The sequence below is a fragment of the Wasmannia auropunctata genome, unplaced genomic scaffold (genome assembly GCF_000956235.1).
Source record: "Wasmannia auropunctata unplaced genomic scaffold, wasmannia.A_1.0 LD336053.1, whole genome shotgun sequence".
Classification (NCBI taxonomy): Eukaryota; Metazoa; Arthropoda; class Insecta; order Hymenoptera; family Formicidae; genus Wasmannia; species Wasmannia auropunctata.
In genome coordinates this window covers 2,445,306-2,462,684 of record NW_012026837.1, presented here as the reverse complement: position 1 = coordinate 2,462,684, position 17,379 = coordinate 2,445,306, and the positions used below count along the sequence as shown (strand labels likewise).

Here is a 17,379-nt window from a genome sequence, read left to right as displayed (position 1 = left end):
AAAATCCTGAAATTACGAAATGAGACACTCAATCTTTTTTCGAATAAAATTTTTCTCTACATTTAAATTGAGATTATACATATTTAGGACTGTAAAATAATTGCATGCGAGAAGAACAGTTGAGAAAAATATAGTTCTCTTTCATAGTAATCCAATAAGAGAGGACTCGCTGCCCAAATATAATTCGAGGAGGAAACATATTTCTTCCGCGCGCGGAGGATTAAACTTGAGGAACTCTAGTAACGACGTTTATCGCGCGCAGGACCTCGCAGGGCATATTTATCACTATTTATTTACCCGGCGAATATTGTTTACAAGCCGCGAATTTCCAGCGGGAGCTCCTAGCCGCAATTAAAGACTTTCAAAGTACATGCTAACGAGCGCGGTCGTTTCCGTCCTTCGTGCGGCGCAACAACCTCGTGAGTTTAATCGCTCGACGTTTAATCATATTCATGACGGCCAAATTTTGAAGTATGTTACTATCTTATAAAGCTGAGGATGTTGGAAACGTGCGCGGAAAACCCCGTTTTCAATTTTAACTTAAGATACACCTTATACTTCGTTGCGAACGCCAAATGCGCGCAAACGGTTTACGAAACAAATTCCCGCTTTTTATTATCATGATATTAAATATCGAATATTAATCATGTTTTGGTTGAGATAAAAAAATTAAGGGCGCGAAGTTCTGTTTACTGTTACATGGAACTGTGGAAATTCCTTAGAATTTTAAGCAACATTGAAAACAGTGAATTTCTCTAGATCTGGACTGTAATTTTTAGTTAGAATGAAGATCGATTTTTATATGAAAGAGATTAATAAATGGTCGGGATTATTTTTCTCTCATTTATAACGACAATATTGTTATTTATGGCGACAATATTGAATTTGTCACTTCGCTATATTGCGTATACAATACACACGGTAGTTTTTTTAGTCACTGCTATTCACCCTTATTCGTCCCTTACTTCGCGTTCCCACCGGTATTACTGGCGACGAGCCAGCAATTATCTCGTCAAGACACGAGTGGCGTAGACGACGGAGACGATCTTGCTCATAAACGACCGGAAATTAGGACCGAAGGAACGAAATTAAGGAACGACAGAAGAAGAGGGACGTAACCGCGAATAATTCCAACAGTCGCATACCCCGCGAGTGGATAATTAATTATCGGCGATTCCGGTTCGCGCTAAGAGAAGCGTGGAATAAGGGTGGCGGCGTGTGTGCGCTCGCGCGAGGGGTGGTCCCGAAGGGATGTTATTGGGTATTGTTTAGACGCTCACTAATTACGGAACAGTCAGCCCGGGAACTCGACCCGCCGGGGCGGAAGCGAGGCGGCACTGGAGATACCTTCAATTTATTTTGCTCTTACGCGGCCCGGACCCCATTGTCTTGGCTCGTTTATTAACGGCGATGCCACTCGGCGGTCTGTTCGTGAGGGTGGATCTTTAAGAGCGTGTTTTTATATTGCGGGACACAAGACCTGAAAAGGCACTCGCGCACTCGTTTCTGCGGCACCCTATAGTTTTAGACGAACGTACAATTTATAAGCTTTATCCACTTTTCGTGCATTTTAATCCCGACACGTAGCTCTCCCATTCTTTCCAAATTTATATATTTATAAAAAATTTCAAAAAATTTGATATGAGTACTTTATTATATTTACTGATCTGTGATATTTCAATTTTATTTTATCTTATATCTTTCGATAGTTCGATATTTTTCGATAATTTCGATATCTTTCGAAGTATTTCAGAAATATAAAGCATTTAAAATATAAGGACCTTACATTTTTCATATGCTTCTCAAAGAATAAAGACACGCGATGGTCGTGATATAATGGTAGAAAATATAAAAACGTGAAAAGGTATATTGTAAATCGTTATTACGTAATTTGGCGAGTAAATGTTCATAAATAATGATTCTTATATTTTCTTCTTATATACAGATATATTGTTTTACAGAATTGCAACCTACAATTGAAACTTCGAAAATCTGAATCCATTATAATTAATTAATGAAAAAAGTTGTTTGGTTGCAAAAAAAAACAACGGTGGAATTATCGAAAGTGATCTGATCCTCAGCTGACATACGATTTTCGCAAAAATAACTTTTTTTGAATATTAATTAAATTTAATCAAAATTTGAACAAAATATTTAATGTTGATATTGTTCGGGAAAGATTCCGGATAAAAAATCAATCGCGTGCTGAATTGATTTGCGTTCGACTCCGATCGGTTTCGCCGAATCGAGGAGCGGAGCAGGGTCGGCAGAGCGGGTCTCAGCTGAGCAGCTGTTTACCGAATGACAGCCACACGAGCCGGGCACGTGAGCCGTGCTTGTCAACAGCACTAAGAGAGGTTCACGGTTGCGAGAATTTGCGATGTCACGGGCTCGCTCTGACAGATATTAACAAATAAAATCTCTATGTTTATCGAGAAGTTCCGTCGACAGGATTAAAGTCGCGACGTACGAGCTATTCAAATGCAGCGTTGCGTGCAACTTCCCGCCCTAATTTATCGGTCGCATTTACTCGTTTGCATCTCGCGCTCGCGACCTAATTATTATAACGCGCGGCCGTTATTTTACGCGCAGCGCGAGATAACGCCAGATTTTAATAAGCGCCGGCACCTCTCGCCTTCGTAATTACGCCAGTTTCTTATCCCTGCGGATCATCGCCTCCGGCATTAAACGTTATTTCAAGTGTGCGCGCGCCATTTCATTTTCTGTAGTCGTAAACGTATTGCTCGCATTGTTCATAGCACTTCATTAGTTTGCTACTTTTGTACCGACCCGACCCAATTTCTGTCCCCCGTTTTCCTCGCGCGGACGGAGCGAAAACTTTAACAAGAAAACGTGTCGCGCTTCTTGTCATATTTTTTCTCCCCCTCTCCCCCCTCCCCTCTTCGCTGCTACTGACCGTTACGTTTAATCTAAAACTTGGAAAAACCAGACGAAGCAAACTTAAGATTACGTTCTGATGAAAAGAAGATACGGAATTAATAGTACCGGTGGCACAAATATCAGGACTTTTAGATACGCAACGTATAATTTTTTTCGCGGTACAAAGAGATAAGATTAGTTCAACAACATGTACGAAAGGCGTTACGAAGTCTTACGATACGGTAAGACAGTAAAATAAATAACATTAAACTTAAGATTAATACGTACGATCCACATCATGAATAATTCCTGTAACAGCGTATAGAGCGAGTCGCTGCAACGTGCCCTGGCAAAGGACCCTCTGTATCTCGTGCATTCTTCAATACGTAGACACATTCTTCTCATTGTATCTCTCACAGGATGCTTTTAGACTTCTTCAAACTTTAAACGCGCCGCGCGGGTCTCTCCCGTTTCCTTCGAGTTTGTTAAGATTTACAACGCGCTCTCCCGCGCGCAAGCGAAAGCTTAACAAGGGAAGCTCGACGTTACTCGGCTTCATAATAATTCATACAACGGTTTACCGTGTAATAGCATGATGCGAAATTATCAATGAAAGAGAAGAGAGATATTAAAAGAGAGAACATAGAGAAAACGAGGCGATAAATCCCGTGGAGGAGGAGGAGCAAGAGGAGAAAAGCGTCCGTGCGTCCGCTGCAAATGCAAGACTCGTCCGCTGGGCTTCGGCGGCGATCGATCGCGCGCTCGCGAAACATTCCGTTTCTGCGAGCGTTTTTATTTTACACGCGCGTAAAAATTGCGAGGCGTGTAAAAAACCCAGAAGAGGTGAGCAGCTGACGCACGATTATCGTAAACCCCCGGAATCGATTCGCCTTTATCTAGGCTCCCACCGGTTTTTCCCACCGATTTCTAGCCGTCCCAGCTTATCCTCGTATCTTACACCCTTTTTCTACCTCTCGTCAAATAGGATTTCACTCTTTTCTCACGGACTTATTTGCGGGGTACGCTCGGTTTACTCCCTTTTCTATTGCTGTCCCGAGATCGCGAAATCATGGGTGAAAAACGGTCGATGATCGAAACGACGGAGAGAACAATACGAAAATAAACACATTCGCACTTTTAATAACATAAAATTTGAATTTACAATAATAATTTATTAAACGTCTATGTACAAGATTTAGATAAAAAAGAAAAACAAAAAAAGGAAATTTCATACGCAAATGCGCAAATAATGAGGTGCCACCAACAAGGTTATTGTAACAATTCCTACCAAGTAGAAAGATGAAAAATACTGAAACTAAAATGTATAAAAATATTTGTCCAGCTATAAATCTAAGAATATACGTTTAAATATATGAAAAGTATAAATCGTTATATAATGGTAATAATAAAAGGCAGATTCATATTTATATTGAAAGTTCCGAGGAAATAAAATTAAATTTTGCCAAATTTATGCAGATAAAACGAGTTTTGGTCGTTTTGATGTTGTCAGGTTTGTAATTACTCTCAGACAAGTTAATTACTCTTTGTCAACACAAATTGTTTTTTTTTTTAATTCAATAACGTTTAACGACTGTACCTTTTATGCTTCCGGTTATTATGTTTTCTCGTTCCTCTCTCCTATTTCAAAATTTATTTTTGCAATAAAATTTCTTTTCATACGATAGGTGCGTTTACTTTACATGGCAGGTACGTTAATTAACGCATAATTTAATGCTGAACCGAGTTACCGAAAGGATTGCTGGAAGCTGAATTAAAAGCACCGTCGTCGTATCGATGAAAAATATAAATTCTCAGCTGAGATAGAAGCGGAAGAGCGACGAGGTCGAAATGGAAACGGATGTGAAAACATTCGACGAGTGACGTTTCGGGCGAGAGACGGTAAAACGCGACGATGAATGGAGTGTCGAAACGGCAAATGGGATTCAGCGATTCAAAACGACGAACAGCGTATCCATTTCTAAAAACGTCCTCGTCTGCGTGTAAAACATGTATCCATCATATTTTCTTATTTACTTGACACGACGAGACGGACGCGGTGCGATATAAGTCGAACCTCGGGAACCCGGATGCTGGGATAGATACAGTTCTCGGAAACTGCAAGCGCCGAAAGATATTTACGACAGAAATTGATTTCGAAATATACAGGACCTTCATGAAATATCTCTCTTAGTCAAACTTCGACGGTGTATCGAGAGCGGCAAGTAGGAAAAATTCTACAGGTAGGAAAAAGTTCTACAGACATGCACGTATCTTCTATAATAAAAAAATTAAATAAAAACGGAGTTTTATGCTGCGATGCAAATACTTTGTCGCGGAGAGCGATTTTCAGGTAACATTTCCTCAACGAAAAAAAAAACGCTGGGAAAAAGACTATCGACAATGGCTTTCCTTTATCACCGCGACATTCGGCGTGCGGCGAGGATCGAATCGCTGAAGGAAAAATGCGGCATTAGTGAGTTTTTGTTATGAAAAGTCCTCCCTATAGATTACGCATCGGACCGCATTACTGTGGCGCGGTATAAGTATCATCGATTTCCGATTTTCTCCGCGACTCTCGAACGCCACTTCGACTACGGGCCATTCAATTTACTATACAGGATTACGGCTGCGAGAACCAGTGTCTCTCAGTAGGTATCTTCTGACACGCTTGCTTGCAAAATCAGTGAAATTACTGTTATCAAATTAGCATACGCGTATATTGATGTACTGACATAAATATTTGTAATATATCTTTTAATTATAGGAAATTTTTTATAATATATTTTAAAAGAAATGATTTTTATATAATATGAAAATCTACATATTAATGTAAAATATAAGAAAATTACATATAATATTTTATGCAGTACAACGGTGTAATACATTGAACAATCCATAAAAGGAACATCTTACAAGGAAAAATTCGAGCCGTTTAACATGGTAACGACAAGTCGTTATTTTGTGCCGTATTTTATTCTTTAAGCCTCGACGATTATCCTGCCACTTCTACCGATGGCTGTTTATATCTCGAAATGAAATAAATCGCGCGAGATTACGTGAATCTGGTGGTGGTTGGGCGCCCCTAAATGATTCTTGTCGTAAAAATGTGCGGAATAAAAAGGCCATAAAGCACGGTCGCAGTCAATACTACATCGTCGAATTAAACGCACGCACTATCATTTTCCCATTATCCGGAACCGTTTCAGCGGAGTTGGCAGACTTATTTAAATTTAATGCCCGATCCACCCAATGATCCATTCGATGCCGTTAATCCTGAATTGCATATGTCGCTGAAGTCGTAAACCGAATTCGTCGTACATATGCAACATATAATAAGATATGTTAAAAATTAATATCATAAAGAATGGAAATTAAGTAATTAATTAACTTTTTTAATAAAAGAAAACACTACCTACGGAACCTATAAGTTTCCTAAAGCAATTTTATAATATATGGAAAATGCGTCAGAGAGTAAAAAAAAAAAAAACAAAAAGGTTTTGAAACTAAAATATTTATTTATTCCACAAAATGGGTAGTATATTATTTATGTTATAGAATGTAATTATAATTTTTCTCCGTTTTTCCATTATATCAGAATATTAAGTTTTCATAGTACTTTTAGTACCCTATGTGATTATGATGCATACATATAGTTATTATTGAAAATGCACGTCGATGTTTTAACATTTTATTATTATGCATTATGCAGCGTGCGCGAATATTATCCGTTAGCCAATTTAGCGAGGAGAAAGAAAAAACAAAATCGCTACTCCAGTACGTAACATGGTTTTCCATTCGCGGGCACCGCATAAATCCGGTAACGAGCAACGCGATCGGGAGACAGTAAACGGTGAATAAGGGTCAGGACGTTCGCATCGACTTATTTAAATCCAATGGCGACCCCGAAAGAGAGTAGTAAGCAGGGTCGCCGTTGCGCGAGAGAGCAATTCCCCCCATCTCTTCGGTCGCTATAAAATACATTTCTGGGACGAGAGACACGGGCTTTTGCCATTCCTCGGCTCCCTCGGCGTGTCGTCGGTAATATTGCTTGCAATAAATTACGCGGTCCTCTCTCGCAGCATCCCCGAAACCTCTCTCTCTCCCTCTTTCCTCTCTCTCTCACTCTCTCCCTCTCCTTCCGTCTCCTTTCTCCGTCGCGGAATCTGCCGCGTCCCGAATATCCTTCGGGACGATCCCGGTCGGGACTCCCGGACGACGTATCGCCGAAAATTTTCACGAGAATGTCGAGTCAGCTGACATATCTGCCCCTATCCGCCTTCAGACGTTGAGAAATCGCGCGCTGGAATTTTAACTCTTAAACTCGCGTGGACGCTCGTTTCCGAATACTTGAGTCTAATTGCATTTTTGTATATTTGCCGTCATATTTGCAAGGGAGAGCCCTCTTTTATTCCCAGGAAATGGGAGAGAAGGGTATCATCTTGACTTGATATAGTGTTCTCCATATTCTGATATAGGTATGAATATTTTGAGGATCTTCGAAGAGAGAGTCCCGAGATTTTATTCTTAAAGTGCATCACGCAGTTCTTTCATAACCGCTATAAACCGTAGACGTTTTAGTAAAATATACACGGAAAGAACGATTTTGCTGGAAGGTCTAAAAATTTTGCTGAATTCAGATCTGAAAATAATTTTGTTGGAAATTCAAATTTGCTAGAATATATCAAAACGTTTTAACAACTCGTCATTTTTGAGCTCCCAACAAAATCATTTTCAGATATAAATCCAGCAAAATTTTCAGCTCTTTCAGCAAAATCATTCTTTGTATGTATCTATTTAACATTTATTTCTGGCTTTTTATCTGAAACGTTTATCTGGAAAACATCGCAAAGCGCTCACTTCTCCGTAATAACACTTGCTCATCTTTGTCCGCAAGTCTCCTTGATTGTTTTGTCATTACAAGACCTTAAGCGCTTCCACGACACTCTCGATGGCCTTACCGAGCGAAGTTTACTCACACGGGCATTCAGAGGAAAATACCGTTTTCTGAAATCACCCCCATAAAGAACGAGTTATCTGAGAGCCGGACGTTATCTCTGGATTAAAAGTCTTTTGTCTCGAATCACTGACCGCGCTAGTATGTCCACTCTATATACTTATAATCGCTCACGTTCTGTTCTAAGCGCTCGTTCGCCCTTAACCACCGTACGACCCGTCCTTAACGCGCATAAACCCGTCCAGAACCCCGGTGGGAATAGAGCGCGCGGCGCGGCGCGATGACCCGAGCGCGCATAATTCGCGGAATATCGCGGATAAATTGCACAACCGGAAAATCTCCCCGGCCGTTCGCTGATACCGCATAAAGGGACGGATTTAATATAACCGGCGGGGGATGCGATTATAAACAATGCGATCCGTTGAGGCTTTCAGTGACCATCCCCCGTTCCACTCGCCACTTCTATTCGCTATTCTGCGCATCACAAACGAGCCCGGCTGGCGATTATCATCCCAAAGAAGCCGTCGGGAGCAGAGTTATGAACCTTCCTGGTCGTGGGCGAGATTGGCAGACTCTTTGAGGGGAAGCAGAGGATATTAAAAACTAAAATGTCTGATTAACTCAGCAATAATGTATTTATTTCTTATTTTTATCGTTTCTTAATTTTTTTTTTAATATTTTCTTATCGATGTTATAATTTTATTTTGTAGCATGTATAATTACATGGAAAGAACGACTTTGCTGAAAAGTCTAAAAATTTTGCTTGATACAGATTTGAAAATAATTATTGGAAATTCAGACTAATTGCTAGAATATCGTTTTACAGCAATGCTTATTTTTCAGTTTCCAATAAAAATATTTTAATGGTCCAACAAAATTTTTTTCAAAATTTTTAGATTTTTCAGCGTTCTTTCTGTGTACGTATATTTTAAAATTGTATTTTATGTACTGTTATGCGCGAATTTTTTCTATGGTAACAAAATATTTTCATTCTCCATTGAAATTATTGATTTGCTCGATAATTAAAATACTACTAAACTATCGTTTGGCACTGTCCATCCCCTTCTGAAGCGCTAAGAGACCGAGTTCGCGAAATGTCGTGAGAAAATGAGATTTAATACTTCGTCGCCGTATATTAAGTCGCGGTGACGTGGACAATGCCGGGGGTCGGCGACCCGTGAATGCGAGTATCCTGATAAAATTTAACGGAGCGGCTGCACCCGCGCAACGCCCGCGAGTCTCTTTCTTCCCCGCGACGCGACGTCTTCGCTTCCTTCCGCGTGGTAATACGCACGCACGTGCACGTACACACGCACGCACGCACTTGACACGCGGCGTGTGCGTCTGACGCCGGGTCTATAGAATGCGCAAACAAAGAAATTGATTACTTTAGCGCGACGCGAACAGGTACGACGGAACCTCTCCTCGCCGTAACTTATAGCTTTCGCGATGAATTCGTATAGCCGAGGCTTTTCTCGGAGAGAAATGAGGCGCGACGTCTGGCTGCAATTTAACGTAGAAAAACTAAAGTAATTCAGACGGCGAGCTTTGGAGAATGAAAGTGAAAAATCCTATTCTTTAATTAACTTATTATTTTTTATAAGCGTCACGCAAAAAGAAAATTACAGCATATATGAAAGTTTTCATTGGAGAGAAATTAATTTTGATTTGGCGGAAAGATTACAATGAGAAGCTGCAATTGAATTTCTTTTACATGATATAAAATGATACAGTAAAATAAATACAATGACATTCTAAAATATTGTAGTAGAAGATTATATATTCACAGGTGTCTAAAAATATTTTCTTTAATATTCTCGCCCATATATCATTACTACAGTCTTATAAGAAGACGATATTAATTACGGCGGTAATAATTAGAATAAATTAATTTTAGCATTAGAATAATTGAATGTTAAATTATAGGTAAATGAAAAGACAGCAGAAAATAATCGAAATGACGTTAACTATTACTTGACTTGAAATAATAATCGAGCATTTCGCTGTACGCTGAATTGGTAAACAAATACATTCCTCGTCGGTGGCAAGAGCAAACACGAACGGAGAGGCAGCGATGTTTAACGAATAATACATCAACGTTATGCGGTTCATTGAAAAGAGAGTCGCGGAGTCCCGGGAGGGTGTGAAATAATTTGGAACCGAGGGGGGCAAGGAGGAGGCAGGGGAAAAGAGAGCGAGAGAGAGAGAGAGTTATACGGCGCCCGTGCCACGTTCCTCAATTAGCGGGAATCAATTTGCGTCGGAAACTATTAAACACCGCTTCCTTCCGTCCTAATTTTCCATTATTCGCCACCTCCTCTCCTCCTCCTCTCCATCTCCTCCCCCCCGTCGGATCCGAAGACACGCCAGCCATTGTGCCGCATAAAATGCCAGTGGCGCGAATAACATAAATTACGGAGTCGACACGTGTCGCGCCGAATCAACAAGCCGACAAGTATAACACGCGCGGCGGGTTGTAATTAACGAATGTAAATTTCGGTTTGCAGAAAATGATCCCGTTTTGGCGCGACGAATTACGTATACGTGAAAACGAAACTCGCACTCTCATCGCTAATCAAAATCAATTCTCTCTTATAATATTTTCAGAATGTAACGGATATTAAATGTCTTTGATAACGAAAGAGTTAACAATGAAATATTTGATAGAGTAAGTTTGAATTAAAATAAGACATTTTTTTATTTTGTTGAGAAACGAATGTCTCGCCTCCTCTTTTTAAAAAAACATTGTGTTTGTAATATTTCATGAATTCTTCGTTACGTTCTTTTGATTATCGAGCGAAACGCAACGTTATTTAAGCATTTTCAGTAGATATACAGCTTTATGTGCATTTAATAATTCGACGAATTAAGGTGAGAGAATCGCGAGATTTGGCGAACCGATATATCTCCTATTTCCATAATTTTACACACAATTATTATATTAATAATATCGCCCAACTTCTCGATATATTCGAACGCATATATCGTCCAGCTCGGATTTGCATGGCTCATTTACGCCATAAGCCGATCCACGATAAACTCGGCTTTTCGATCAAGCGATGAACTTTATTCGCAATCGAATCGAAACGCTGACGAAAATGCTCGCGTGTAGATCAATCCGCATCTCGATTCGCATATATACTCGTATTATACGTTATCATAACGTTTATTACATTCGAATTTGCATGTCTATTCTCATGGAAAATATCCCATATCATTCTGACAATTAAACGAATCAATTCTTGCCGGAAGAAGTGATATTTCTTCGTGCACGTTTCATGTACAATTAATAACAATAACAGATAACGTGAAATAATTTTGGTTATGTTTCTGTCGATATGAAATATTTATATGTTCGTTAAATTTTTTATATTGTATATGCTTTTCTACCCGTCTATTATGTTTAATTAAATACTTTGAAGAAGAGAAGATACAACTGACGTAAAAAAAGCTAAAAAGAAAAACTTAATTCTACTTAAGGAAAGACTTGCGATATAAAAAAGTTTAATTTGACTTAAGAAAGACTCGTCTACTTATGTCATTACGTTCGACTCATTGTTTATCCAGAATGGTTTCTCACGTCGGTTTGTTCACAACTCCACATCAGGTGTAATGAGCCCTTCCCATTCGGGAAAAGGAAAAGCTTCCAGGGGAGAAAACAGTGAGGGACTTTTCGTGTTGCGGCGCTGCGAAAAACACCGTAGTTTCACGCTCACTCCGTGCTAAATTCCTGTTTTTTCTTCGTTGACACTTGCTGTAATTTGCTTTTTTCTTAAAGAGTTTTTGTCGCCGTTATTTTGTTATTCTCGGGCGAGAAGAAGAACAATTATTATAATTGATAAGTAGCGAGCAATCGATACTTCTTTTTCTTTCTCTTAATAAGCAGTCTTGTCTTTAAGCCACAAAAATCAGTCTTTTAAAGAATTTATATAAATGCCTGTTTACATTATTTATTTATTTATAGAGCCTGAATTAATTAAAAATTAGCGAAATTATTGCTATATTTCTTAAAAAATATAAATCTTAAAATATCAGCTGTTTTTAAATATTCTTGGAAAGCATTTTTGAACGATTCAAAGACATTAATAATTATGAATAAAATTAATTAGTGCATACGAAAGAAAAGTAATATTTTTATTATAAATATTGCAGATATATGTTAAAAGCGAACGAATTTAATGACAAAAAGTCTTTTTTATGAAAAATAATGCGTAAAATATCTCTCGCACAATACGAGTTATTTCATCCGTGACATAATTAATGTTTGTTCTATATATATTTTTGTACGTTCAAATGAGACAACAAATTCATTGTGACGTACGTACATTTTATTTATCATTCATCTGGATATATTTTCAGATTACACATTGGATACTATTAATATATTTGAATCCTAACGAAAAGGATAAAGTATAGAAATCCGTTAATAATAATAAAAAGGTAATACGTATAAATGTTCACATAAATCGTTTATTCCAATGGAAAGACATATTTTTAAATTTCACAAGCTTCACATTCCCCATAAATAAACCGTATTTATACCTCCAATTGAGAGATTCGAGACTCCTCGCTGAGAGTTGAGACACGACAACTAGGAGTTGTTGTGTCCTCACAAGGAGAAGTTTGAAGTTCCGGATTGGGAATTGAAGATCGAGAGTTTACAGTAGGTACATGTAACCTCTCGCAAACATCATTCGATATCATATTTTGATAAATCTTGACGATAATATTCAGCGCCTCTCCGGCGCGGTTTTATCACCGAATGACTCAAATCAGATTCCCAGCGACGAGCTGAAACTCCCTCTCGCTGAACGAATCGCGCAGTCGGATCCGCGTTCGCCGCGAAATAACGTCAAACATGAGAAACCTCGGTACACCCACCGGGTTTTATTTCGAATGTTCTAAAAAAAAAAAAGAACGGATTCGAGGCACGTAGATGTGCGCGCGTGTCTCGTCCGCGTTTGATCTCGATGACGACGGGCGCCGCGCGATTTTTATTCATACCGTTCCTCGCGAGCGGCGGGCGCGAGTTTCGCGCTGATGAAAACCTCGGGTCGGGATCTCTCTCGCGAGGAAGCGATGCTCGTCAACGGGCGCTTGTCAGGAAGCGATAAATATCGTCGCTCGTAAATATCACGGTTAGCAACAACAAATCCCGGCGTTACTTCGAAATCCCCACGCACGCGGGTAAATCTCGAAGGGGCGAAGTTGCACTTCGACACTCATTTTCACACATTCGTTGATGCTGCATTGTACGTTTAAAGACTAATATTTGAATATTTTAGAAAACATATAAATCTCTCAGATTATTTCAAACTAGACCGAGATACGAGCACACAAATTAATGCTGTACAGATATATTTCAATAAATTGTTTAAAATTATTTTGAGTTAATTAATCATTCTAAATACTGTTTTCTATATATTTATCTGCAACTAAAGGTCTTCTCGGAAATTAAGTGGATAGATAAACGTTTCTGATACTCTGTCTTGATATAGTTTTCGTAAGAAAGAAAACTGGAAGGATAATCTAACTGGGTCACTGATAACAAGTATAAGTGGTCCAAAGTGATAAACTTGATGTTGCTACAGATCTCTTGTCCAGTTTAGAAACTTTATTGGGCGAGGACAACATGGTGATATTATAAAGTATAATATCGTCTTATGGGAGACGTGCACGTACTCTTGCACGCGGAAATTCAAAGTTCCGCGCATATCGCATGATCGAAACTATGGTGGACAAACTATGAAAATATATACAAGGTATTTCCTGGCTCTTGAGATAGCCCAAGTTTCAACGGTGTGCCCTGAATTCTGAGTCACATTTCAGACAGGGTCTTACGGCATCGTATATAGTATTATCTTGCCTTTGAAATCGTAGCAAATAGAGTTACCTTAAAAATTATATTTCAGGTTCTATTTCTTGGTTCTAAAGAATCTTTGTAACCCATTTCTCATATTGAAAAAAAAAATGTATAATCTTGAAAACGCGAGGTAGCTTTATTTAAAGAATAAAAATAACTTTTTTTATTTAACTGTATGTTTGTGCGTGTGTTGAATGTTTATTCGAAACTTCTGAAGTTTGATTTTCGTTCTCCATCATATATATAATTATATAAATATAAATATACGAATTTATATAAATATAAAAATTATTTGTATTTATATAAATATATTATATTTTATATAAAATACAATATTTGTATTTATTTAAAATATTTATTGTATGCGAATAGAAAAATATTGTGAATTTTGATCGTAGATATGTTACTGTCATCATGCGCTTGCACGCAACGTATAAACATAATGCGATAATCTGTCAAAGTGCGGTAAACATCTCGAGAGTCGCTTAGCTTCGGAGCCTCTTTTTTTTTCTCCATTCTCGTTCAAGACACGCCAGTTGGGTCAAGCCAGATAAATGGTCTGTCGAGGACATCCTTCTCAGAATGGAATCCATCCTTGATTCTGTTTGCCCAGCGGAACACGGAATAATCGCCACGCGCGACCGTACTCGAATTAAATCGAAAAAACGGTGACGATCGATCTTATTTTATATTAACAAATATTTAGATGTGTTTCAATCGCGCTCTGCTTCTCCCCCTCCCTCCCAAGAAAAGAAATCAGCGTGTCAATATTCTATCGATGTGCTATGTCGATATCATCCCAAGTTTGTAAGCTGGGAGGGGGGGGGGGTTTAGTGTGATATATGGAAGCAAAGCAGTATTAAATTTAACCCTCCAACGCAATAAATTCTTTTAACTCTCCTTCAATAGAATTTAAAAAGTGGTAAATAAATACAATTTTTTAAATAAAATTGCTAAGAAAATTTCGCGAGAAACACTAGAATTTAAGAAAGACTCGAAGTATTACAAATTTTTTTAAGTACATCTCGTGCGAAGCGCATATGGATTTTTCGCGAAAAAATTTACCATCGACATTCTCCCCCGTTGAGATTGATTTATGCCGCTCGAGATTCGCATGAAGTTCGAAAGTAAAGCTAACTTATTAATAAACGCACGTCTAACCACGTCTAACGTACGGCGCGTAAACTAAGCGGAGAGCCAGGCTTCCGCGCGCTTGCACACAGTTTTCCGTGGAGAACGGCTCTCTTCGCGCCGCTTCCCGTGGGACGCATTCGCCGTTCCCTGTGTCGACGTTCTTTGCATAATGAAACGGTATCGCTTGTGCCTCGTTCTCGTACCTCCCCCCCCCTCTCTCCTCCCCACCCTCAAAGATCGAAAGAGCACAGTGATTCCTTCGGCCTTCTCTATACCTTTTATTTAATTCCTTGTGGTGAATATCGAGGGGAAAATAAAATTCGATACGCCTTTAATACGCTTTTAAAAAATGCCTTTACACAATAGGGAGGGGGGGGGGGGAACTCGGCGGAAAATCTTCCCCGAGAAATTTGACGAGCGCGACCCTCGAGAGGATTCCCGATTAACGCGCGAGAGATGACTTCGACGGATCAGTAGCACCTTGTTAACCCCGTGTTACTCCCTCGACGATTCACCGCTGCGCGTATAATATCCACGCTCGTGCGGCACCCTCTCTTCAGCGCCGTCTTATTGCCGGAATAACGTAATACTGCCTAGCCTAGCGCGTAGTCGGCGAGAGATCGTCGTCGCGACGACGACGACGACGACGACGACGAGGCGCGAGCGCGCTAAGACGCCTCTCTCCATCCGACTTAACGACATTCCCGTGGCGGATTAGATCGGGGCGGGGGCGCGAGATGGTAGGGCTGCAGAGAGCGAGATGGGGGCGGCAGGCGCCCCGTGTCGAATGGGATAGGATTAGCCGGAGATCCGGCGAACTTGAAACGCGCGCGGATGCTGCGCGCTTAGCGAGAGAAGATCCCGACGTCGAGACGTCACGCTCCGCGCGTGAGATTTTCGCCGGTCCGCATCGTTTACGCGCGATTTAATGGAGGCGTTTACCCACACTTTGCGCCCTTGGCATAATGCAACACCGTCGGATATTGGGATGCAAAGCGCGCGGTTGAGAGCGCGCAGGCAGCTGCAAGGCAGCGCCGTCGGGGTCTTTATAGCTGACTACAACCGCGGCGTCGACTTGACGGCTGCGTCGAGCCTAGCATTTATTTAGCAGGAGAAGAGAAATTTCTGTTCAAATAAATCAATCTGTCTCAAGAAAGGAGAGAAAATATATCTTTTACATATATATATATATATATATATATATATATATAGATTAAATTAACCGTTTATAAAATAAACGTCGTACTTTAACAATTAAAAATTATTTAATTAAAACAGGAACCTGATTGAAATCTAATTGGATTCGTTATTTCTCACAGGAATCCGACAGCTTGGCGGTGTTCTCCGAGCTGCTGAGATACACGAGCGTGCGTGAGCTGAGCCTATGCAACGCGCGCTTGCATTTAGCGGTGCACGAAGGTCCACTGTCAAGATTGGGACGTCGCGACGACGCCGGCGCCGAGCTCCTGCGAGCCGCACCGCCCCCGGCCTGTCCCGCGATCGTCTTCCTGAGGCTAGCCGGATTTCAAGTGAGTGAATACCCTCGTTTCTTCTTGGATACTTAGATCTGTTCCGCAAAATCGAGATATTGTATCAAGTAAACGTTCATCTCTTCCAAATTTTTCTCGAAAATCCGAACGCGACGAGAAAAAGCCGATCATAATTTTTTATTACCGCCTAATCGTTTATTCTTATTTTATTTTTACAATTGGCTGAAAATATTTATTATTTTCTTTAAATCAAAAAATCAATCTTTTTACGAAAATTTCGATTGTTACGTAACTTTAATGTTTATACACGTATAATCGAGAGATCGTAGTTTACATAGCGCTTTGTACAGTATTACAGTGAAATGAAGGATAAATTAATTAGCGGGAGATCCTTGAAGCGGTCTAACTCACCTAGAACTCGCCTATACAACTCGCTTATATGAACTTGATCCCACAATGTAACAGTGCTGCAATGACATATGCAATCCCATTATATCGGACTAACGTACGAAGCTTTGACCATTTGCTGATGCAGTTACACGCCTTCGAATGTGCGCCGTGCGTATCCGGGCGGCTGTGCCATTTACGGGAAGATAACATACGTATACGGCATCGCGATTCCAGTTAGACGCAGATGTAGCTGTCTACCGACTGTCTCTCCGGAGCTCCCGAGTATACGGGGATGTACGGGGCTGTGTAGCTATCGTGTTCCCGGGATCTGGAGCTGGAACCATTAGACACACCCGCGCTCTCTCTATGAGGTGCAGTCCGTGATGCGAAGTCCCTTCGCTCACGGAGATGATTCGTCTCGCTTGAAAAATGGATCTCCGTTACGGGTCCGCCGTTACGGGAGAACACGCCACGAAGAAAATCGGTTAGCCCGCTGGAACACCGAGTATCGCGCGTCGCTCGCCCCCTCACCTAATATGATCCCTCCCCCGCTCCCGGGTAATTCCGATTCCGGTCAGGAAATTGCGAACGTGCTCGCGTCCATGTAACATTTCCTAATATCGTCTCACTGAAAGTCTGATTTCGGACAGGGATCTTCGGAACCCAAG

General features: G+C 40.2%; 1 protein-coding gene across 1 annotated transcript in view; it reads left to right on the top strand.

Annotated features, from left to right (window-relative positions):
- Window positions 1-17,379, top strand: part of LOC105451048 — a 126,688-nt gene that overhangs the window by 107,629 nt on the left and 1,680 nt on the right. Inside the window, exon 10 of the mRNA XM_011691245.1 lies at window positions 16,151-16,360. Within this exon, the coding sequence (XP_011689547.1) occupies window positions 16,151-16,360 (210 nt within the window). The remainder of the gene's footprint in view (window positions 1-16,150; window positions 16,361-17,379) is intronic.